The sequence below is a fragment of the Lepisosteus platostomus genome, chromosome 26 (genome assembly GCF_059453375.1).
Source record: "Lepisosteus platostomus isolate fLepPlt1 chromosome 26, fLepPlt1.hap1, whole genome shotgun sequence".
Classification (NCBI taxonomy): domain Eukaryota; kingdom Metazoa; phylum Chordata; class Actinopteri; order Semionotiformes; family Lepisosteidae; genus Lepisosteus; species Lepisosteus platostomus.
Window position 1 is genome coordinate 9,081,173 of NC_142636.1, and position 23,841 is coordinate 9,105,013.

Sequence of the window (23,841 nt, forward strand, 5' to 3'; positions counted from 1 at the left end):
GTGCTGGGAGTCCTACTTATTTGTGAAACCTCTGACTGGGACAGCATAAATACAACTGCAAGTCTTGTTATTGTAAAAGTAATAATTAATTAATGCAAATTATGGGGCGAGGGATGTACCCTACTTATAGAATCGTCCCGCTTGTTTCTCTATGCACACTCCAGTTCCCATGGGACTGTGGGGCCTCGCCTTTCCCAACATTCCTAGCTTACACGCCCAATAGAACTATGGAAATTGTAGTTTTTTAAGTCATGTCTATCTCGTTGTTCCAACGACTCTCCGAATTAGGCAGAACTACAACTCCTAGGGTACTTTCATTTCGAGTACGATTGTATGTAGTAAAAAGCTTGGCGTTGAGGACGTTATGTTATAATTTAAGGTTTCCGTCACTATGATGAAACGGGTTTTTTAAACAAAATGCGCTACAAAAAACACGGGAAAGACAGTGACAAGAAAATGCACACGCGAGAATGTTCAACGAACAGAAACAGAAAACGTGTTCGAGTAACTCATTTTTAGACTTGCTTTGGTACTGATATTTTATTTTTGACAGTTCCAGGGACCTCGTTCGCGATTGTTACGGGTTCTATTTCAGGCGTTTTAATTTAGAGGAATGTATAGCTAGACGCATAAATAACAGGTACGTTGTATTTATTTTAGCCACAGTACAAGTAGCTTTTACTCCAGCGTCGATACACTGTACTTTATTTTTTTAGCCGCTCGAGGGATGGATCTGCGGGATAAAAACAGATCAGAAACGCTTAGGAAACAACCCTGCGCAATCGAAGAACCTTGTGTTTAGCTAACTGGGTGACGGTTGCTAGCGCTTAGCTAGTCTGCATAAAACAGACCCGTCCAGTGAAACCGGTACCCCAAGTTTCTCTGTTCGGTCCCGCGGACGTCTCTTTAATCAAATTAAAGCCTGGTGCTTTTCGTCCTGCAAACCGCGAGCCACTGGGGGTCTTAAACCGTACTTTGCATGCGAAGGCTTTCCTGTAGTTCCGATCTCACACACTTCTCTCAAAAAATCTCCCGCTGTTGAGTCTGTGTGTGATGCCGAGCCTCCCAAACATTTTAGAAATTCGTAACCGGACGTTTTGTGCTCTCAAGAGAAGTATCTTCACACGCTGTTGATGGGCGCAGGGAGGTCCACTGACCTATACAGCATTTGAGCTTGAAAGGGTCCGGGGACTCTTTCGATGGAGCCTCATCCGGAGACCACCGAACTGGACTAAGACGAACAACAGAGGGGGCACAAGGGCGACATCTTCATCGGCGATGTCTTCGGGACGGCTCCCTGCTTCTGCCGGGGGCGAGGCGCTCCTCTCCGGGAGCCGGACCCGTTCCTACGGCAGCCTGGTGCATTCAACCCGGTCGCCGGTGCGAGAGAGGCGGGTGGAGCACCAGGTGCAGCCCGGAGAGACGCTTCAGGGACTGGCGCTGAAGTACGGGGTGACGGTGAGTGCCACCTGGGGGTTGGTTTCTGAGATTCGCCTGAGCAAGAGAGTTCATGAGGTCATGTAACGTGGGCTCTGCGAAACTTTTGTGGCTCTTTTCGCGAAATATTTTCCCTCACTCGCATGAATAAATTCCTGATTCAAAGATTGTTTTGTGGTGTGTGTGTGATTTTTTTTGCAGATGGAGCAAATCAAGAGAGCCAATAGGCTGTACACCAACGACTCCATATTCCTGAAGAAGTCTCTCTCGATCCCGGTGCTGACGGACCTGGAGCCTCCGGGGGGCGGGGCGGGGCCGGCGGGCGAGGGGACGAGCCAATCGCCGGTCGGGGAGCGCGGAGAGGACCTGAAGGAGAACGGCGCGTCCGCCAATCAGACGAAAGGCGAGCCGGAGGCGCCCGGCACTGGGGTGAACTCGGAGCTGTCGGCCAGAGACTTCCTGGAGAGGATGGACTGCATGATCAGCCAGTCCAAACAGGCAGCTGTGAGGAAGATGCGGGAGGGAGAGAAGGGGTGAGTGCCGGCCGACTGGACAGCTGGGTGTCCCATGACGCTTCATTTAATTACAGTGGATGAATGATGCAGGCACAGTTCTTTCAAAGTGAATATCCATTCATCCATTTTTTTTAACCGCTCGATTTTTCCTTGCAAGAGGCTGGGTTGGGGGGGAGGGGGGGAGCTGGTGACTGTCCCGGCATTCAGTGGGTGCAAGGCGGGGTACCCCCTGGATGGGACGCCAGTCCGTCACAGGGCAGGCAGACTCACACCAGGGCTGATTTTCCCACAAGGGAATTAATCCACCAGGAAACCCATCTGAACACAGAGAGAACATACAAACTCCACATAGACAGCACCCGAAGTCAGGAATTGAACCCAGGGCCCCAGTACTGCAATTTAGCAACTGAACATTTTTAATCAAGACCTGGATGCTTAAAACAAATTTTACGGGTGACAAGCACAGAATTGTTAACTTGGTGAAAGTACTGTAAGTCGCCATGTTGTCGCAGACTCCTGGTCTCACCACAGAGTCTGTGCAACATGTTGGCAGCCCTTCCTGCTCACTAGTCCCTGTAATGACTAGTACGCTGTGATGTACGAGCGAATAAGTACAGACTGTGCTGCAGACATTTCACTGCTGAAATGTTCCAACGAGATCTGCATGCAGAGTTAACAAGTAGTATTTGTAGCATAACCTTCTCGAAGGCGAGAGCCATATTTCTATTGGATTAAAGGAGATTGTTTTCACAAGCCTGCTTGTTTACAGTGTAATAGGGCCTTTTCACCTTACTGGAAGTTTTGTTCCCTCGTTCTCAATCGCAGAACATGGCACTGCGCATACCTGGATAATTTTGTCTATTTTGTGGTGTAAATTGGAGGTTTAATACATTACTGTGTATATTTTGCTTTCATTGTGGTTTGAAATGCCCTCATCAATGCTGATTCTTCCGAACCCTGAAATATAAAAATGGCGCTGCAGCTCCCCTTTAAATAACCTTGCATTAGCATGTACAGTAAGTGACGTTTAGGTAAATGCATTGCACCTTCTGAAACCTGAATTGGGCCTGAGTCCTGTGGGGCAGGAGTTTCTGTTTCCATTCCAGGGGTGGTGTGGTCATTTGTAGTGCTACAGTAGACGTTAGAGTGAGCTGTGTTAATGCTCGACCTGCACGACAGACCCAGCAGAGGAAATACCCTGCGCCCCTGCTGGGGAGCCTTCCTCAGGGGTTCGCAGGCAACAGGCCGGAGTGCAGGTTGTGGGGTGCGACGAGAATTTATTTCCCTCTTTCAGGTTGTCAGAAGGATGTTATTGTTGGAAGCGGAGGGAGTCAGAAAGCAGAAGGAGACGACGAGGTGAAATGAGACCCCAAATAGACGCTGTCCCGGGGGCAGTCCTGCAGAGGATTTAATTCCCTCCCCTTTGCTTTCACAGCCTGGCGGGACTTGAGCCGGCCGGCCCCCGGAGAGCCTCGGCCAACCGCAGGGCCGAGCTCCGGAGCTCCGCCTCTTCTCCCAGGGTGCACCAGGGGGCCACGCTGGGCCCCGTCCCGCTCACCATCACCAAGCGCGCCAACGGGCTGAGGGACAGGGAGGACGAGATCTTCCAGCTCTGACGCCACCCCCGGCCCCCCCCCCTCGCTCTTCTGTCGCCCCCCTCAGCACGGAGGTCCTGGGATACCGGTGCCGAGCGGATTTCTGACTTGTTTTTTGAGGGAAGGAGGGAAGGCTCACACTTGCATGAGCCCGGGTAGCTCGACGGGCTAAACCGCTGTCTTGGATGCCCGAGATATGGGAAATAGAGAGCACAGGACTGAACCCCCCTCCAGCTTGGCAAAGACACACGACGAAGTGTGAAAGGAAGACGTTCGGAATAGATCAGCAGCAAACAAACACAACAGCAAACCAGCATGCCGCCTGACCCAGTCAGTCGTGCTGGAATCCTCCTTGTAAAAGTACATCAGAAAGACTCCTTGTAGGTTTTCTGTGTTGAAATAACTTTTCGACTTATTTAGTGACTTCTGTACTTCAGGTCAGATATGTTCTGTAGTTCAGGTGGGTAGCTGCATGCGTAGTCTGCAAAGGAACAAGTAATAGGTTTACTCCACGCTGAAAAGAGAAGAGAGAAAACGCAACGTTTCGGCTGTGGAGCCTTCTTCAGGTTGTCTCCCCGAAGATGCCTGAAGACCCTTCTTCAGGCCAACTGAAGAAGACTTCACAGCCGAAACGTTGTGTTTTCTCTCTTCTCTTTTCAGCAGGGAATAAACCTCTTACTTGTTCCTTTGCAGATCTGTTCTGTGTTCTGCTGAGGCGATGCACTGATTTGTCAGCATGAATAACAGTTTGATGGCTATTGGCCGTCCTGCAGCCCTGCGGCCTCGCTCCCTGTCTGTGTCCTCGTGGGTCAGTACAGACCTGTGGCCAGAGCTGCAGCCTGTACAAGCCATTGAGCCAGATTCTTCAGCTCTGTGCTGCTTAAAGTAGCGTGTGGGTTGGTTTCGTTCCTGAGATGCAGGGTGTAAGATCACTTGCACTTCCTAGGATGGTGCAGGAGAACCGAACCGATCTCATTCATCTGTGCCCTGTCTGGGCTGGTTTGTGCTGTTGAAAGTAGCGACAGAGGTGCATTAATTCCGTGGATATCACACCTTCCTTCTTCCAGGAGGCGTGTGACTGTTGTTGCCATTGTAAGGGGGTGGTGAGTGACATCATACCCCCCAAAAAATAAGGTGCTGTGTTTCGGGAACGAAAGCACCTCAGATGCTACTTCCACTGGCAAAAACTGGCGCAGGCTGAGCGCTGCTGAATGCGGCGGGTTTCGTTGTTTGTGCTGTTTGTTTGGGGAGCTGTGTCATGTAACCGAGCTGTCGGGACGTCCCAAACCTGGATCCACTGGCCTGGGTTGGGTCCGGTCCAGTCTGAGGGACCCTCCTCCTGAGCCTGAGACGGTGCGCTTGAGCCCAGGAGGCTTGTGAGGGCTCGCACATGCACGGGTTTTAGGTACGTGTTTTTGGATATTGAGAGGCAGGAAAAAGACAGACTTTCAGGAAGTTAAAAAGACTGCATTTACCCTACGGGATGTTTAAACCCCAATGCAAAAATAAAGAAGAAAGCGATCGAATCTTTGCCCGGTAGTGGGGTCTTTTGATTTTCCTGTACAAGAAGCACTTCTGGAATCTTTTGAGATGGGAGCACTCTGCAAACGCCGGCAACTGGAAAGAATTGCTGTTCTTGGGTAAGTGTTGTTGTGTGGTATCGGTGACTGGATTCTCCTCAGATTGTGAATCCTAATTGATGTGAAATGAAGCGTCGCATGATAAGTGATCCCTAATCCCATTATCCAGCTCGGGTTTTGTACCTGGTGCTGCTCGCTATGCAGATCATGCCTGAGAGGCATACAGCATTAACAATTATAGCTATCTGTTTCTTCTCAAGGTCTGATCTTATAAAATCATTAGTTTCTTATGGCTGTTTTCCTTTAATTAATCTAATAGAAGCTTGCAGAACATCACATTATTCTTATTTCTCAAATCTCATTTGCCCTAATGAATTAAGTTAGTTCGTGCAGAGAAACTACTGCACATCCTGAATATAATATGTAATATTCCTTCACACCTTTTAGTGCCAAGTACCTTAATTTAAAATAATCACAGTGTAACAGTGTACTAATATCTGTCGATAAGAGCTTTACAAGACCGGCAATTAAAAAATTAAGTGGACAATGACTGAAAATCCCGAGTCATAATTATGCCTTCCTGCTGTGTTACATTGATCATAGTAGTAGCTGCTGATCACAGAGTGAAGAGTTGTGTGTCCCTCCAGTGGCACATTGTGGGACTGCACCCTAAACATCAGTCTTCATTTTCTGACTTCCAAGGTCGTAAAGAATCTGGCAAGAATCTTTTTTGACATTATTTACTTTGTGTTATGACGCAAACACATTGTTATCGGTCTAAGATGAGGGAGACCTGTATTTAAGGGCCGTATTTTTATACCGTGTATCTTGAAAATATGCTGATGGTCAAAGAAAACCTCTTCTATATGAGACAAATTACTCTTTTTCGTAGCAGGTACACTGACATTTAATTGAACAGACATGAGATGGGTAGATTGTTATTATGATGATCAGGATTTGTCATTAAGAGGACCATTGACCTGAGATTTGATTGTGAAAGTCATGGACTAGAAGTTTGTGAGGCCATCAATGGACTACAACCTGTACATAAATAAATAAATAATCCTGACTTTTATAGCACTTTTCTGGACACTCCACTCAAAGCGCTGTACAGGTAATGGGGATCCCCTCCATCACCACCAGTGTGCAGCCCCACCTGGATGATGCGACTGCAGCCATAGTGCGCCAGAACGCTCCCCACACACCAGCTCTCAGTGGGGAGGAGAGGAGAGTGATGAAGCCAGTTCAGAGATGGGGATTATTAGGAGGCCCTGACTGGTGAAGGGCAATGGGAAATTTGGACAGGATGCCGGGGTGACACCCCTACTTTTTTCGAGAAACACCCTGGGATTTGTAATAGCCACAGGGAGACAAGACCTCAGTTTTGCATCTCATCTGAACGACGGCACCTTTTTACAGCACAGCGTCTCCATCACTTTCCCAGCTTTCCCAGGAGTCTCCCCTCCAGGTACTGGCCAGGCTCACACCTGCTGAGCTTCAGTGGGGCTGCCAGCTGGGAGCTGCAGGGCGATGTACCTGCCTCTGCAACTGTATCACCCTACATTAGAACATAAGTGTCAGTGGATGTTTTTATCTAGTGCCTGACTTGAGAACACAAGAGCATCAGCACGGTTGCCAATGACAGGTGGCTATTCTGGCCCATAAAGCCCACTAGCTAGCTGATCTGGGAGACTGGAAACAAGCTGCCCAGCCATGTTGCTGAAGCTGATACTTTGGATTCTTTCAAGATGAGATCCTCCAGTTAGGGACAGGAGGCCCTTTATTTACACAGAGGGAGGCGGGAGCGTGGAGCAGGTTGGTCAGTCTTGTTGAACAGGACACCTTGGTTCTGTTCAAGACATGGCTGGATGGGATTCTGGGATCAGATTAGCTGCTAGTGACCACAGCTCAGATGGACTGAATGCCCTCCTCTCATTGATAAATATGCTTATATTCTTTTTAAGTGGTGGGAGAGAAGCAATTTGCTTGGGAAAAAGCTTCCCACCGTTTGAAAGAGGGAAAAGACATCATGGCACATTTAAGTACCGTCAGTGATCAAACCAGACACTGCATTAGCAGGGCCAAGATACCAGGCGTATTGTGATCAGTGCAAAGTAAGGAGAACTCATTTGTTAAAAAAAAATAGTTTTATTATTTTCATGATATTAAAATCCACAGCAGGAATACTTTTAATAGGAACCTCCCACGATGAGGGTGGGATTTGCCCCAGAACAGTGGTTCCAACTCTGGGTCTGCAGGGACACAGTCCACTGTAGGACTGAGGGATCTCTGCTTCAGGAGCTTTGTAAAACAAAAAGAGATCTCATTCTCTCCCTGTTAATAATAGACGGTTCTTAAAGTCTTATATCCAGTTTGTGAGTCCCAGGAGCTCCCAGTCATCTCACACTAGTGCAGGATTGCTACAGATATAAGGGAGTCCAGTCCTGCTCCTGGGAGCCACAGCACCGGTATAGCTCCAGCTGGGCTCCCAGTTGGATCGGTCAGGGCACTTAATCAGGGAGGTGTTAATGCCCTTTCTGGACCTCTGCTTACTGATCATTTAAATGCGCTTTAATAACCTACAGTGGCTCCTCTAGGTCCGAACCGGTCACCCCAGGGCTCAGACAGCTTCCCTGCTCTCTGCAGGGGGAGAGAAATGAGTCGATCCAGGACTGGCCAGAGGAGACAGGAGGACACCAGGGCCTCTGCGGTCAAAGGCAGGGCTAGATCCCTGAGCTGCCAGTCAGACTGGACCGAGAGGTGGGACGAAACCCAGCAGGAGCTAAACCCTTGCAATGGGATCCGGGTGGACCCAGGAGTGGCCCCAGCTGACCTTGAGAGAGGTCACGCTGGTGCATCAGTAGACTTGAACAAACCGGACGTGTTTAACGCATAATACATTACAGAAGGGCCATGTCTCGGAACAGCAAAGTACTCTATTTGCGGCACACATTTGGGAATGCACGCGTTCCCAGACACTAGCACAGGGCTGGGCAACCCTGGTGTCTCCAGGTTTTCGAGGTCTCTTTGAAGCAGCGCCTCCCGAAAATCTGGAAGAAGCTGCCGCGTCGGTCCCGTTAATAACGAGCTGATGGAGCCCGTTAATAACGAGCTGATGGAGCCCGTTAATAATGAGCTGGAATGGCGCCCTGCGGACACGCAGGCCCTTGGAAGACTCGTCATTTGGCACAGAGCACAGTGACGGAGGAACAAAATATAAATATCACAGCTGCCAGAGATCCTCGGATCTTAAAGATTCATCAGAAAATAATACAACGCTTTATTAAGTCATGGAACATTAGGGCGAGAAAAGGGGTTTATGAGCAATACTGTATTGAAGTGCCTGAAGGGTGCTGTTGTGGCCCGTTGTTGGCAGCGATTAAGAAAAATAAAAGGACATTTCACCCTTGCAGTTGACTCCAATGCAGAATTTTTCCTAAACCGTTTTGGTTCATTTCAGTGGTCATGAGCTAGAGCCCTATGGCAAGGCCAGGTGCCAGTGCATGTGCAGGGCGCTGCAGCTGACTGGGACTGGAAGGGACAGTAACATGCCGAGCGACTCCGATACAAAGCCTCATGCTGTTCACACATGACTCGGCTGTTCAATTCTGACCTGAAGGCACAGGAACAGGTTCAGCCACCCACAGTGTAAAAAACACAGGGCATCGCAGCGCATCGAGACAGCGTGCTCCCTGGGGGGGGCCAGAATACCTAAAGCTGGGGTTCCCTAACTCCAGATCCCAGAATCCAAAAGATCCAGCAGGTTTTCTCCTGAAATCATCAACCACTCCGGGCTGCAGAGAGGCGATTAAAAAGGGCGAAGCCGTCTTAACCCTTCTCCCAGCCGAGGAGCTCTTTTAGGACTTAAACAGGCAAATAAGAAGAAAACCTGCTGCATTCTGATTTCCAGGCCCAGTGTAGGCAACCCCTGCTTTACAGAAACTCACAAGTCACATGGCTCGCTCGGCCTCCTGTGCGCAGCTGCGCTTTATAGACACTAGGTGGCAGCAGCCGCACGTCACCGAGGACGCGCGTTCCTGCCTTCAAAAAGAATGATGTGCAGGGGTACCCCTTCACTTCGGGTTTAGTATTAGGACTAAAGTTTAAACTCGTTAAAAACGCGATGCAAAAATCATTTAAACTGAAGCCTATTCACAAAATTAAAGAACAAGAAGCAAGGAAAGCCTGCCTTGGTCGTCGCCGGTTTCCTGCTTCCTTAACAATTCGTTTATTTTTTTTAAAAGTAATTTGTGTCCCAGTACCGGTTCGTCTTAAATAATAAGCCCCGTCCAGTCGTACGGCGGCGACAACAGGCCTCCTGCACATCGACACTCACTTTACACCCAAAAAGTACAGGAGGCGAGTACATATCGCGCAGGATGGCAATTTCCCCCATCTTTTTTTTCCAGGGCAATTCACCGGGAGACCTGCATTTTATTTCGGTGGTCGTAAATGAACCCGTTGAACCGTGATTTGGAAGAACACGAAGTCTGTTTTTGTTTCGGTCCACTACCCGTGCCCGTAAGTCTCCACGCTCAATTTTCCAGTTTCCCCACTCTCGGTCCACCATTTGAGTGGGGCTGGGGGGTGGGAGTCACCCCTTCTCCCTCGCCCGCCACCTCATAGTTTTCCCTCCTCGACCAGTTTGTTGAGGCCGGTGCAGATTTTTTGCAGGTTGGGGCGAAACGGCCCCCCGGGGTTGTAGAGCTGGGTGAGGAGCTCCGTGTCGGCGAAGTGGTTGAAGACGTGGTTGATGCGGCCGTGGGACTTGGCCGTCAGGTGCTTGTCCACCAGGCGGAGGAGCATGTCGCGGCAGTCGGTGAGGATCTCCGCCATCACGGCCTTGTCGAAAGTGAACTCCACCTTTCGGGGAGGGAAGGCAAGAAAGAGAGAGATGAGAGGGGAAGGGAAGAAAAAAACGTGTTTTTTTTTTGCTCGTGTGTTTGTGTGGGGGGTGGGATGAGCCCAATCGGCGGCGTCGTTTTGTTTCGTTTTTGTTTCTGAAGGGAGAATGAGAAGTAACTTCGTTGATTAAAAAAAGTTGACTTTTTAATAGTATAACGACTCGACAAGTTACCCTTTACCAATCCCCAACCCAAAATAATATCCCTGAGACATTTTACGAGGCGAGTGTGGTGTGTCGTTAGGAAAAAAAACCGGGAATGGCGGGAGTTGTCCTGGCAATATGGAGGACAGGCAGAAGCGGGGCCGCTTTGAGCAGAGCCTTTCGTTGGACACTTTTGAAACAAGCAAAGGTCTGTATCTCTGCCCGCCTCCCCACAGGAAGTTATGAAGAACAGAGATTTCGAGCAACTATGGTAGTTTTATCCTATTTCATTGAGGTTGCGTTTTATCGCCGGTTTAAAGACGGAAAGGCGTGAGATAACTTAATCTGTTATTGAACAAAACGCAGTAGAGGCTGGACGCAGCCATGTCTGGAGATGGCAACTAGATGTTTTTGCACTGACTTTCTGGAGTGTCGTTCTACATTGGAAACACAAGTCCTTCCAACTGGGTTTTTGGTGTGTTACTGTAAATATGTATACAAAAACCCCGACACTGCCTTGTGGGAGCAGGTAGGGTGATAAAATAATATGCAGTCATAAACCACCTGTTTTTTGTGTTCTTTGTCTCCATTATCCGCACTCCTCAGTTCAGAGGTCCTGCTCTTTATTATAGCTGAGAATGTAATAACTTAATTGGCCTTAATTACCAGTGGTTTCAGGTAGTATATATCTTTTGAGAGGAACAAGTAAAGGCTTATTCCAAGCGGAAAAGAAGATAAAGAAACAACATTTCGGCTGTGGATCTCAAAGAAGGCTCCACAGCTGAAATGTTTCTTTTTCTTCTCTTTTCAGCATGGAATGAGCCTTTACTTGTTCCTTTGAAGCCTACACATGCTGACACAGCTCCCTACTTGAACTGTCTTTTAAGAGGTCTGAGTCCCCGTATCCGAGCTTTGTCTTGTGGGTTTTGTTCCAGCTGTGTTTCTACTTGACCTCTGTATACCTAGGCTTGCCAGGTTGACCGGGTTCTGCATTTGATCTCTGACCCCGGGAATGTGCTGCCACAGGCACGTGGCTGTGTGGAAATTTAGCCAAGAGCCCCACCCACTTTCTCCTCTGCTTGCCAGCGAATTGGCTGCTGCCTTTTTTTTCTGTCTAAATGGCTTTTCATTGGCAATGAAGGTGGGAGTCTGGAACCGGGTAGAGAGCCATGTTAAAGCTGTTACCCTCCTGGATTCTTTCAAGGCCAGGCTTGAGATCCTTGGGTCAGTAAACTAAATGTGTTGGATGGCAGTGGGCCCAGTGGGCCTCCTCTCGTTTGAAGCCTTTCTTGTCAACACGTACAGGTTGGGGGAAACAACACGGTCAGTCAGGTGTTCCCAAATTGCTCATGCAAGGTCGAAGGGAGGCGCAATGCCCAGAATCTGATCTTGGTGCGTTTTTACACATTACAGTCCGGCTTTAAAACGGGAAGCGGGTCTCACTGCCACAGCAGGGCGGAGGGGTGCTTGACTTACCTCGTAGAAGCTGATCGCCGTCATGGCGCCCTGGTGCAGTTTCTTCTTGAACTCCTGGGCCAGGCTGAGCTCCTCGGCGTTGAAGCGGTTGTGGCGGTACAGCACGCCGATCTTCACCGCGATCTTGATGAGGTCCTTCAGCACCTTCTGGGCCTCGGTCCGGTTGCCCGTGAACTCCTTGGACACCCGGTAGAGCTCGTCCAGGATCTCGCTGCTGGTGTCGTCGATGAACATCTGCACCATTGACTTGCTGGCCATGCGGCTCAGGATCTTCTTCTGCATCTGCATGGCCATGTCCTTGGAGCTGAAGCCCTCCATCGCGGCTGAGCGTGGGGAGAGAAAGGCGTGGGATTTTGAGAGGGTGAAACAGAACACTAGAGGTAGACATTACAGAGTATGCAGCTGCACCCTGGGGTTTGAACCCACAATCTTGGGCGCTGAAAACAAAAATCGGTGTAATCATGTCGTGCGAGAGCAATGCCAGATGATTTGCAGCCTGGTCACGTGAAAGACTGAAACTATTTTTATTAACGCCTTATCGTGTGTTGTATCCTTGCCCAGTTTGAAGCCTTCCAGTTCTTTATTTATGTGTCGGCTCACAGCGGTAACGTCTGTGCAGCACTGGGAGAATGAGGAAGGCCGGTCAGGCACCTCTCGCCCTCCCACCCATCTGATAATCTCTTGACGTGCTGCACAGCTGCTGACGGGGGGGGTTACTGACAGCTGGAGGTGAGGCATGGCTCTTCCCTGATGATGTGGCACACCCGTATTTGCTGACTTATCCCAAGTTTTCCCTGGCAGTGCCGAAGCTGTTTCGCAGTGCCACTCGGGGAATTTGGGGCACTGGGGGCGGGGTGACACAACTCGGGAGGTGGGACCGCCTTTGAGGTCTGAGCCTCAGAGTGCGGCCTGCTTTCCGAGCGAGCTGATAGATTTCTAACAAACTGGCTATCTCTCCACCAGAGAACCCAGACGAAATACAAACTTGTGAAGATGTAAAAGTTGTAAAATCCCAGAGGGAACAGTGGGAGGCTGAGGGGTTTCCAAGAGATGAGTGAAGCTCCGGGATTGGGGGCTGTGTTCTGCGTGAGAAAATAAACTGCGGGCTACTGTGTGTTTCCTCTCTGTGGTCGCTGGTTGCCTGTAGTTTCCTGTCATTAACGCCACACCAGCAAATGAAATACGTTTTTCACCTCAAGGGTGTAACAGTTTATGTATGGCTTTAGAGCATATGGGGTGTTTTTTAAAATAATTTCTCACTCCACCCTTTCAGTCTTCTGAGATGTGTGCTTTGCAGAAGTTGTTGCTTGAGCTGTGAGAAAATTTCCAGATCTGCCCTGAATTTTATTTGTTTTTTATGTTGTTTTGCTTCTTTCAGCACATAAAATGTGCAAGATAAGTTTGTGCATTCATCTGAGAATATCACTTGCATTTTACATAGTCAGCGATGAATTCACCAACAAACACCAGACTGTGCTGTAGACACTGCTATAGACACTGCTGTCCCTCTCCTCTCACACTCCCCCTGTATTCACACACTGAGAAGTACCTGACTGGACTGGAGGCACTGCTAGAGACACTTCTGTCCCTCTACTCTCACACTCCTCCTGAATTCACACACTGACTGGACCGGAGACACTGCTAGAGATATTGCTGTCCCTCTCCTCTCACACTGCCCCTGAATTCACACACTGACACACCCCTGACTGGACTGGAGACACTGCTAGAGATATTGCTGTCCCTCTCCTCTCACACTGCCCCTGAATTCACACACTGACACACCCCTGACTGGACTGGAGACACTGCTGTCCCTCTCCTCTCACACTGCCCCTGAATTCACACACTGACACACACCTGTCTGGACTCCTCTCACACTGCCCCTGAATTTACACACTGACACTCCCCTGACTGGAGTGGAGACAGTGCTGTCCCTCTCCTCTCATGCTGCCCCTGAATTCACACACTGACACACGCCTGACTGGACTGGAGACACTGCTGTCTCTCTCCTCTCAACGCTGTCCCTGAATTCACACACTGACACACCCCTGACTGGACTGGAGACTCTGCTGTCCCTCTCCTCTCACACTGCCCCTGAATTCACACACTGACACACCCCTGACTGGACTGGAGACACTGCTGTCCCTCTCCTCTCACACTGCCCCTGAATTCACACACTGACACACCCCTGACTGCACTGGAGACACTGCTGTCCCTCTCCTCTCACACTGCCCCTGAATTCACACACTGACACACCCCTGACTGCACTGGAGACACTGCTGTCCCTCTCCTCTCACACTGCCCCTGAATTCACACACTGACACACCCCTGACTGCACTGGAGACACTGCTGTCCCTCTCCTCTCACACTGCCCCTGAATTCACACACTGACACACCCCTGACTGCACTGGAGACACTGCTGTCCCTCTCCTCTCACACTGCCCCTGAATTCACACACTGACACACCCCTGACTGCACTGGAGACACTGATAGAGACAATACCTCCATAGTCAGCATTGAAATGGCAAGCACGTTCAGAGCCCTAGATTTAATTCAGCATGTTAGCACCTCTCCCTTTAATTGTCATTTAATACCGTCATACTTTTGAGATATTGGAAGCAAAAATGACAGTTTTAAACACAGTTTTAACACAGATTGGTACTGTACGACCCAGCAGGGCGGTCCTCTGCAGCTACCTGGCTGAGGAAAGATATGTCCACATTGATCAGTGTTAACGCCAGGGGGCGCGGTTTCCGGGCTCGGGGCGCCTGCCGAGAGCAAAGCTCTGCCATCATGCTTGCACAGCGTCAACCTTTTTTTTTTTGGTGTTGCCATCGTTATGTGGCCGTCTTCTTTACAGAGCAGGGCAGCAGAGAGAACCCACTTCCTCTGCAGCTTTTGCCTGCCGCAGCGAGCGAGAGAGAGAGAGAGAGAAACGGGGAACCGAGAGCCAAGTGAGATCGAGGGAGCTGAAGGGGCGAAATCAGACAGGCCCTCAGATTCACATGTCCGCGTGCTGGGAGCTGTAGCTAGCCAGTGGGTGAGGGAGGCCTGGCTGAGCTTCGACTGGAAGCGGGCAGGCCTTCCTGCTGTGGAAGGAGTGATGCGCTGTCTGAGATGCTAGATGCCACGTTCACACTCATACTGTATATCTGTCTTCTTGTTTCGCTTTGGATTTTGTTTTTGCCACATAAGTATTTTTTTTTCAATAAATGTTCCTACCCGTTTTTACATTGTTTTGAGTTCTGGCACCAGAAAAGGCAGTAAAGTTTCGATTAGAGGGAGGGGGAGGGGAAGAGTTGCCGCTGATCTGATCTGCGGTAGAGATGTTGGATGGAGTTTTTATCAACTTTCCAGTTAATTGGATCACTTGCATCCATCAGTGGCTGTGGTAGAACAGAAATAATATGAGGGAATTAGTGTTTTAGATTGGTGCATGATTGCTATGGTGCGTGATCCTCTTGTGTCTTGTGGGAAAATCTTATTCAGATTTACTACCAGATGCCCAAGGCTGTCTGAAAGGAAGTGATGCCGGGGAAGCATTTTAGCGTGGCACAGACCTGCACGCAAAGCTGAATTTGGAAAATTAGATCTATTTGTTGTTTTTTTTTTTGGTCTCGTCTTGTAAGTCGTGCTGCTGAAGCAGAAGTTGGGGGTTTTGGTCCAGTTTGTGCCAGCCATGCAGACTGACTGTTTGAATGACTGGGGAAGCAGAGTGGTGTTGTTGCACAGTGCTAAACTCCTCTACACTCTCCAGCCTTCACCCCTCTCCTCCCTGTGCCAGACCCATTGATTTCTCGATTGATTGATTGTGCCTTGAGGTGTTTTCCTAAAATGGTCGAAATAGATTGTTGTTAACGCTGTAAGGACTTAATCCCAGATTTTAAGTGGCAAGAGCCCCTTTAACTCTTGAGAAACCGGACTGTGGTGGCTTTGCGGGCTGCATGCACAGGTGTTCTCTGAGCAGACTCTCAAGAGGCTCTTGCGCATTTGCTTCGTGAATGTTTCCGTAATACTGTAAGACGCCTCTCCAGACTGCTTTATTTGCCATTTGTTGCAGGTTATTGCCAGAAACCTTTGTATAGGAAAGTATGCTTTAAAAGCCTTTGTGTATTCAGGATGCGTTGACATATGCCTGCAGCTTCATCTGCCACAGGCAGTGCACGTGCAGATGTATTTCATATACCGTAGTAAAGAAAAGGCACATCCTGCGTTTTGTTTGTTTTGACACTTGTCGTTCTCTGTTTTCCTGTCTTGCAGGGCGGTTTGGCTGGAGGAAACCTGTAACGAACTTTCTCGAGTAAGGATGCAGGTGTTGACAGCTGGATCAGGACCAGCCGAGGTGAGAGAAGAGAGGAGGTTTTCCTGTCCCCCGCCCACCGGAATGGAAGCACAGGTAAACACCTCATACTACCTAACACCCTTGTGAGCTAAGTCTTCAGTCACGCAGCATCAAAGAGAAACTTTGGGGATGCCCTTCACAATACACCCTTAGCACACAAGCAGGCAGTTTTATTAGCACAGTTGCGTCTGCACCTTCGATAAGTAGTGCCATGCCAATAGGAAGGAAATTTGTGTTGCGCAGTGCTAATATCCACTATGAAGAGCCGGGGCTTGTGGAACTCTGATATGCTCCTACGTCCAACCTCTTTGCTTGCCCTAAACAACAGCTCTCTAAGTAAAGCCCCAACCATTTCTACTGACACTGAGCAACTGCCTTCCTCTGTGTTGGAGGATTGGGAAATCGTATGAACAGACACTTGAGTTTATGGTTTTTATCAGTGGCTTTCCTACACCAGTTGTGCATTTCACTGAGCCTGACAAAGGATAAAAGCGCTTTAATGTTTTATTTTGAATCTGTGATTTTTTTGAGTCAGAGGAAGAAACAGAAGTGGCAGAATGTCAGCACTGCAAAATTACTGTGTCCCCTGATAGCCATGGATTAGAAATGTCTTATTTTTTACTGTCGATTTAACAAAATTGTGCAGAAACTGCCTAATTCCCCTCACGGCTGACCCGGAGTTTGTGAGGTGTAAATTCTCAGATACACTACTGTGCGTGCGTGAGTGAGGTTGTGTACTTGTGGTATTTCCTCGACGGCGGCGACTCTGCAATGTCGAGACAGGCCCTGTAAGGCACGAGCATTTAGCAAGTCATGATTCAGAGGCCCAGGGAGATGTAGAATTGTTCATTGTATGTTTAATACCACTGTGCTCAAAATAAGACACGGTGGGACTATGGCCTCTTTAAACTCTAGGACCGATTTGTTTCATAATTACAAATTTTGGGGGGGATGTAAGGGGAAAATATAGATGTTGAAGATGGTGTCCAAGAACTTTTTGATTCTGGTAAATTGGGCATTTGGGAATGTGCAGGCTCTTACATGACTGACTCTAGGTAAAACTGGAGCCGTTGAAGGTCTCGATGTGAGTGACGTCATCTTGATTTACTTGCAGGGCTTGATGAGAATGACATCATCCTGCATAGCATGTGCAGCCCAGTTTTGTCTACTGTTGCCATGGGCTGGGAGCGTTTCTGTAGGAGCAGACTAATGTAGTCCGTGTGCATGTTGTTAGAAACAGGTGGGGGTTGTATTAAGGTAATAGTAAAGTAATCCTCCGATACCACTTAACAATATCGGGTAACCTGCCCCCTGTAGTCCAGAATGAAAACCTGAATGATTAAGTGGTTTCTTTGTTTTCCTGGCACAGTGAGATGGCAGAGCACCTCTCACTGGGAAGAGGCACAAACTTAAAAGACAAATAAATACTTAAAGCACTTAAATACAAAATAATATGCAAATTGCCGACAAGATTACAAATTATTCTGCAATGACCGTGGGTCCCTGAGCCCAGACCTTAAGAGTCCTACAGTATGTTGCCCTTGTTTGTCTCTCTCAAGCATGGACCAACCTTAGTGTAAGATAAAAGAGACACTGCAGCTTAGGAGGGAAAGCTGGTTTCTGAACAAAGACCAATATCTATGATGGTATAACCTCCTGGGAGACGTCCTGGGAAAGCTAAAGTTGCTGTCACAGGAGGTGTTAGTGGCGATTAGTAGGAACGCTCACCCCACAGTCTATGTGGGTCCTAATGCCCCCGTATAGTGACAGGGACACCTATATTGTAAAAGAGATGCAGTCAGCCCTTCGGATCAGACATAAAACTGAGGTCCTGACTCACCATGGTTAATCCCAGAGCGCTTTTCAAAAAGATAAGGGGTATTACCCCACTGTCTGGGCCAAATTTCACTTTGGCATTTGCCAATCATATTGGCCTTCTAATATTCCCCATCTCTGAACTGGCTTCCTCACTCTGCTCTCCTCTGGGAGTTGAATCCATCAATGCAATAATTGTGTAAAAATTAAATGTTTCATTTCCTTTTTGGTGCGAAATTATGTTGGATAAAAATCCTATAAAACGCTTCTGATCTGAAACTTTTTCACAGTACTAGATGTGCAATGTGATATGTGATCATACAGCCTGTGAAACAGAGCCCTCTCCTCCCTCCTCAATTCCCTAAAATGCTCATGCCCAGTGACCTCATGAAACAATGGAGTGATGAGTTTTTCAAAGTGTTTGCTACATTTTTGTTTGTGTTGGTGGTGGTGGGGGGAGAGATTAGCAGAAGTACCTGACTTCCTGTGTGCAGCAGTGAGAGAGAGCTCCGCATGGCAACCCCAGGTCTTGCTCCGACAAGCCACGAGAATAATTTGCGGTCTGCACAGCTCAGACAGGCTGACACAAGCTCTGCTCCCCAGCCCTCGTTCATAAAAAAACAGCCTGCAGAGGCTGACAGATTCATGACATAAGGGCAAAAAAATTTTCTTGCGTAAAATGGGGGGATCATGTTCCAATAACCCGACAAAGCCTGGGTCTTAAGCTCATGTTCTTGAGCATGATGGTGAAGATGAATCACAGCGCGTGCAAAAGAATCCTGCTTGATTTGTGTAGCTCCTCAATTCAGTTCAGGGTTCTGGAGATGCATGCCCCCTAAATTAAACTTCATCTGGTAATGGGTAATTTTTAAAACTTGTTTATTTGGTTTTGAGTTAAGTTTGCACTTGGCAGGTCTCGCATGTTCTAGTAATTATTAATAACGCTTTTTTATGTTTGAAATAGATCCGACTCTCAAGAAGTCTTTGCATGTGCTGGCTATTGGGTACGCTTGCAGGTGAATCTTGACCTTGACTTACTATTTTTCATAAGGAAAAACAGGTTCAATAATAAATAATGGCAGTCCTGGGTTTTGCTAGGTCCCATGTCGCTCATTGTTTTGACGCCCTGTTGACCCTATAGTCACCTTCCTTTCTTGGGTGGGGGGAAAATAGCGTTCCTCCCCAAGCTAGCTGTTCCCTTTCCTGCGCCAAAGAAAGCCTTTTCCCTAGAAAACGTGACTCTGTAATCTTGTGAGGAAGATGAGATGGGTGTTTTCGGGAGAACTCGGGAGGATGAGAAGGTGCAGTAGACTGAATAATTTTTTGCCTCGAGAAAGGAAAAAAGGAGGTGGTGTCACACAGTGAACACTTTATGCAGTGCTTCCTGGATGTCCAGAAGCTGCGAGAATTGCTGACAGTGGAGCACACCAGCTACATCCAAGCCTGCATGATCTGTTCTGGGATCAGTCCAGGAAAGAGCTGCGGCGAAGGGCATTTGCCGCTCAGTATAGAGATTGCATCACAAGGCTAGCTCCGATGGCTTTACAGTGTGCAACCCCCCGCACTCCAGCCCAGACCCATGCTGGCTGCAGCTGGGAACATCTGGACCTCTGGCAGGTGGTGCGGGGCGTGATGCGTGATGTTTATGACGTGCAGTACTGAGAAATGGGCTCTCCCGGGTAATCAACGCTACAGCTCTCTGATGCCGTGACCTTTCTGAGCTGGAAACCAGGGAGCCCTACAGCGCATCTGAACTGAGAGCAGCGATGCCGTTCTGCTTAGCTAGCAAGGGCACGTAAAGGTCTTTACAGCGCACTTTTCTCAGAAAGCCTGAACACCATTTGCTGACATATCGGTAGATTTAAGATTGTGGCGTTTTTTTTATTTGCACAATCTGAAACTTGCCTCTCGAAGAGTTATACATAGAAAACAGAAACTCCTCCAGAGACACTTTTGGCAGTGAAAACCCGGACAGTGTCACTGGCATCGATTTTTTCAGGTGCTCTTAACTTTTTTGCAGGCCATGGAATGAATCCTAAATCCCTTTTTTTCCTGTGGGGGAGTCGGGGGGCTGGAGATTGGAGCCGATCCTGTATTTTGCTTCCAGCTACAATCTTTTCTGGAAGCTGTGCCCATTTTCATACAAGTCAAATCAAACTAGTGTCCTATACCTTTGCCATGAAATACCAGTTCTTTTTTGTAAACGTGTCTGTAAGACTTCGAATTTAAATGTCAGGCTTACAGGAGCCAGCACAGTGTGGCCTTGCCGCAAGTTGCTGGTCACCTAGGAGCAGCGACTTCAATGTTTCATACTGTCATGCCTTTAAAATGGCAAGATAAATAGGACTGACTTCCTCCAGTGGTAAAGCGTGTGTTTGTTGTTGTTTTTTCCATGGAGCGAAATGAGAATCAGCTGAGGTCTTGGAGACAAGTGAGCCGTTTCAGATGGAGCCTGATTGGACAGGTTGGTGTTTTCTAAAAGGACAGAGTCTCCTGATCCCCACGGATCCAAGATCTGTCCTGCTGTGTTTTTAGTTCTGTGTCAGGTGGGTGGGTTTGCAAGCAGTAATAACGAATTTCTGTGAAGTCTGGGCCGTGTGTGCTGTTGGGGGGTAAGGGCACAAACCTCAATAATGTCAGATCCCTCGTTTTGTAGATTTATGAAAGTAATTAAAGCCCGAGGCCCAGTGAGAACCCTGTGACCCCTGGCTCTTGCCTTTCAGTTAATTCGTTCTGGTTTCACATCCCTGTTTGTGCATTTTGAGATTGCGGCCGGGACGCGCTGGCTTCTCCCTTGAAAGAGGCCTCGGTGTTGCAGACGCTGAGTGTAGAAAGTAAAACTGCGTTGCACAACGGCTTCCGAACACTGTGCGACGCCAATTCCCCCCCCCCCCCACGACGCATCTCACAGTCAGGGCAAGACTTCTCAGACCTAAGCTGTTTTTTTTTTTTAATGGTAATGAATGGGAAACCAGAGATATAAAAGCAGAAAAAATAATTGATGGGAAAGGTCAAATTAAGTGTTTAGCTAATTAAATGAAATATTTTGTTCTTGGAACTCCAAAGTTCCACAATTATGTGGGAACTGGTTCAGGGGGAGTCCTTGAAAAAGGACACTCTGGGTTCCTAATAATTGTGCCTTTAGAGGAAGTTATTGTCTTGGGTGGTACAGCGAGCAGGGTGTGTACTGTCATGATGTGCTGCTCCTGATGTATCAAGATGATATCAAGATGTGATACTGTGCTGAGTTTATTTCAGGTTTGATCTTTCAACCAAAGAAGTGAGCACAAGGAGATTCTGTCACTTAGCAGGGGGCGGATTTAGGGCCACATCAAAGAAATGTTTCTTTTTTTGTTTTTGCATAAATACGTGCGATGTACGATTTGTTGTGCGAAAACATTGGGAGAATCCCTCTGAAGTGCGAGACCGGTTTTGTTTTAGGAAGAAAAGAAAGGGCGCAGAGCCAGAAGGTGCCTGTAGTGTGTGGGGCACAGCAGTCCGCTGGTTCAGGAGAGTGTCACCCCGGGCTAGTCTGGCGCGGGCCAGGGCAGGCTGGCCACTGGCGGGGTCCGAGCTGCAGGCTGCATGGGCGAGACACCGCCTTTCTTAGAAGCAGATTGGCTCGAGAAGAAAGAAGTACACTGTACGCTTAAACATGACAAAAGAGCTGCCAGTATTTCAGAGGTATCGGAAACTTTGCGACAGTTCAGCTGCAGTCGTCCCTCCATCTAGATCTCGCCCTGTGAGGCAGTGGGGTTATTGCACAGTACATCCTGTCGTCCTTTCTCCGATAGTAATCAAGAGTTCTGTGCCAGGCTCTGCTGTTCTTGCCATTTTCCCTGAGTTTCACCATGTTTTACCCATGCCTTGTGATCACACGACACACTAGAAGCATCTGGAGACACTGGGGTAGAGTGTAAAGCCAGAAGAGCTGGAGACTTGCCTGGCCAATTATTCCATTTTAAAACTTTAAATTGTGGGTGAGAGTCTTCCTTCTGCACCTAGACGCTGCTGTTACACTTTAGATCACCACAGAGCCACAGTTTTAGTTGTCTGGGTTTGAAGCCCAGAAGCAAAGCTGGGGGGTGTATTTCACCGTAGCACACACCGGCCTCATTGCACACACCCTTGGTAGTAGGCTTCAGGGGATTGCGCAACACTCATTTTCTTCCCCTCTTAAGCACAACCTGTGGGTGACCCTGAAAGTAATAGTTCCAGATTAATCACGTTTATTTAAAAATGCCTACCTTTACAGAAGCCTCAAAAAGTTGTTTCCTTCGGACTCTGCACGAGATGGGTTCTGCAAGGTAAATATTTAGCACGCCACAAATATGTGAAGCTCTTAGCCTTAGACTGTTGTAATTGGTGTGTTCCCCAGCAGGCTGCAGAGGTTTTCACCCAGAGTTGTGCCTTTCTCTCCTGCTTAAGCCTGCTCCTTGTCTAGTGGAGCCGTAGCATAGCCCAGTCCAGTGAAGTCTTAATGTGTACAGAAATCTGTGGCATTGCAAATGAGCAGTAGATCCGGTGGACAGCTATTAAATGAGCACTTGGGCTTGACACAGTGAGCAAATCGGGACAAGAGTTTCCGGCAATGTAGAGTAGAGCTCTTGTGATCAGGCACTGTTTGATGTTTGGTGACAAATAAGGGGTTTAGGATGTGTGATTCTTGGAGCATTTCTTTTGTGAAGAGGCGAGTATGAAGAACATCTAAAAGTGCAAAGAGGACAGGTTTGGTGACGGGTTTTTTTGTCTTCTTTCGCACTGCGGTGACGGCACCTTCGAAGTCAGCGGACAGATTTTTCCGGACAGACTTGACGCGCTGGTTGCCTCCGGCCACGCGCGCAGGTGGGCAGGCCAGCGTGCCGGCAGGCGCCCCCCCCGTTCACGCGGTTGCGGGAGGGGGCTCCCTCTAATCATGAGGCTGCCCCCCCCTTTTGGAAACGCACTACAGCGTGCGAAAAGAACAACAAAAAATAGACGCCTACGCCGCCTGTCGTTCTGAAGGGCCGGTTCACGGACCCTCGTGATTTGTAGTCTTGTGGGCCGGATAGAGTACAGCAGGAGCCCTGGAGAAAAGCATGTCGTTTGAGAAAGGAAACGAAACCCTCGAGCAGCAAAGCAGAACTGGAGTGGCAAGGTTTTCTTCTTAGTGAGGAGGGCGGCGGGTGGCGGGGGTATGAAGATCTTTCTCAGTATCCTTTTTAGTAAGAGTTAAGAACCTGGGCACAAGTGAGCATTCAGCGGACATTCCACATCATCCTTCGGAACTGCATCTTTGCTTAGAAAATCTTGCATCTTTGCTTGGGGAAAAAAACTAGGCCACCAAAACATCTTTGTCTGTCACAGCTTTCAAAGCCAAGTTGGTTGTTTTTGTTTGTTTTTTTTTGCTCCTCAACCTAAGAAGGTGTGGAGATTCGGATCCAGGGAGCAGAAAAAAAATGATCCCGACTTCGGAAACAGCCAAGTCAGAAACGACCGCCTTTCAGCCCGACCTCATCACACGATCCTCCCCTGCTAGTGTCATCCTAACAGAGCTCTCTGTGTAATTATTGGGAAATCTGTCTCGGGCAGGCATCCTGCTCCGTCCTGCCAGGCTTGTCACAGGCACGTTTGAAGTTTTGTAGGTGTAAGTGAATCCTGGCAGACTGAAGGAGAGCACTGCAGGTAAGAGCCAGGCTGCTTCAGAGGCTGGGCTCCGACCGAGGAAGGCGCAAGAGGAAGAGTGTGGAGAGCTAACGGTGCTGTGATCTGGGCGGGCCTGAAACCAACCGCGACGCGGACGGTGTCAGTGGCGATGGTGATTATAAGCCCTGCAGCTCAAGTATAAGTGAAGGAGATCCTTACCTGGTTGTTAGCCCCTTGGTCTTTTTCCTCCCAGCTCTTTTGTCAAAGCTGGCCCCCTTGCCGAACTGGCGGAGATGTTCAACATGCAGTCCCTTCTTCTGATAACGGCCCTCTTTGCACCGGGCGGGGGGGGGGGGGGGGAATAAAACTTACTACTCCTGCTGCTATCAGTCTCCTTCGCTCTGTTTCAAGA

The 23,841-nt window shown here is 48.6% G+C and overlaps 2 protein-coding genes across 2 annotated transcripts; one reads left to right on the forward strand and one right to left on the reverse strand.

The window, feature by feature from the left end:
- The first annotated feature begins 46 nt into the window (after nucleotides 1-46).
- Nucleotides 47-5,685, forward strand: lysmd1 (LysM, putative peptidoglycan-binding, domain containing 1). Its single transcript, XM_088621574.1, has 3 exons — nucleotides 47-1,458; nucleotides 1,639-1,970; nucleotides 3,388-5,685. The coding sequence occupies exons 1-3, from the start codon at nucleotides 1,279-1,281 to the stop codon at nucleotides 3,566-3,568; spliced, it is 693 nt and encodes a 230-aa protein (XP_088477700.1). The 5' UTR covers nucleotides 47-1,278; the 3' UTR covers nucleotides 3,569-5,685.
- A 1,570-nt stretch (nucleotides 5,686-7,255) lies between these two features.
- On the reverse strand, nucleotides 7,256-23,841 carry tnfaip8l2b (tumor necrosis factor, alpha-induced protein 8-like 2b). Its single transcript, XM_088621575.1, has 3 exons — nucleotides 23,649-23,841; nucleotides 11,651-11,973; nucleotides 7,256-9,990 (listed from the first exon to the last, which is right to left on the reverse strand). Exons 2-3 carry the CDS (start codon nucleotides 11,966-11,968, stop codon nucleotides 9,748-9,750), a joined length of 561 nt encoding a protein of 186 aa, XP_088477701.1. The 5' UTR covers nucleotides 11,969-11,973; nucleotides 23,649-23,841; the 3' UTR covers nucleotides 7,256-9,747.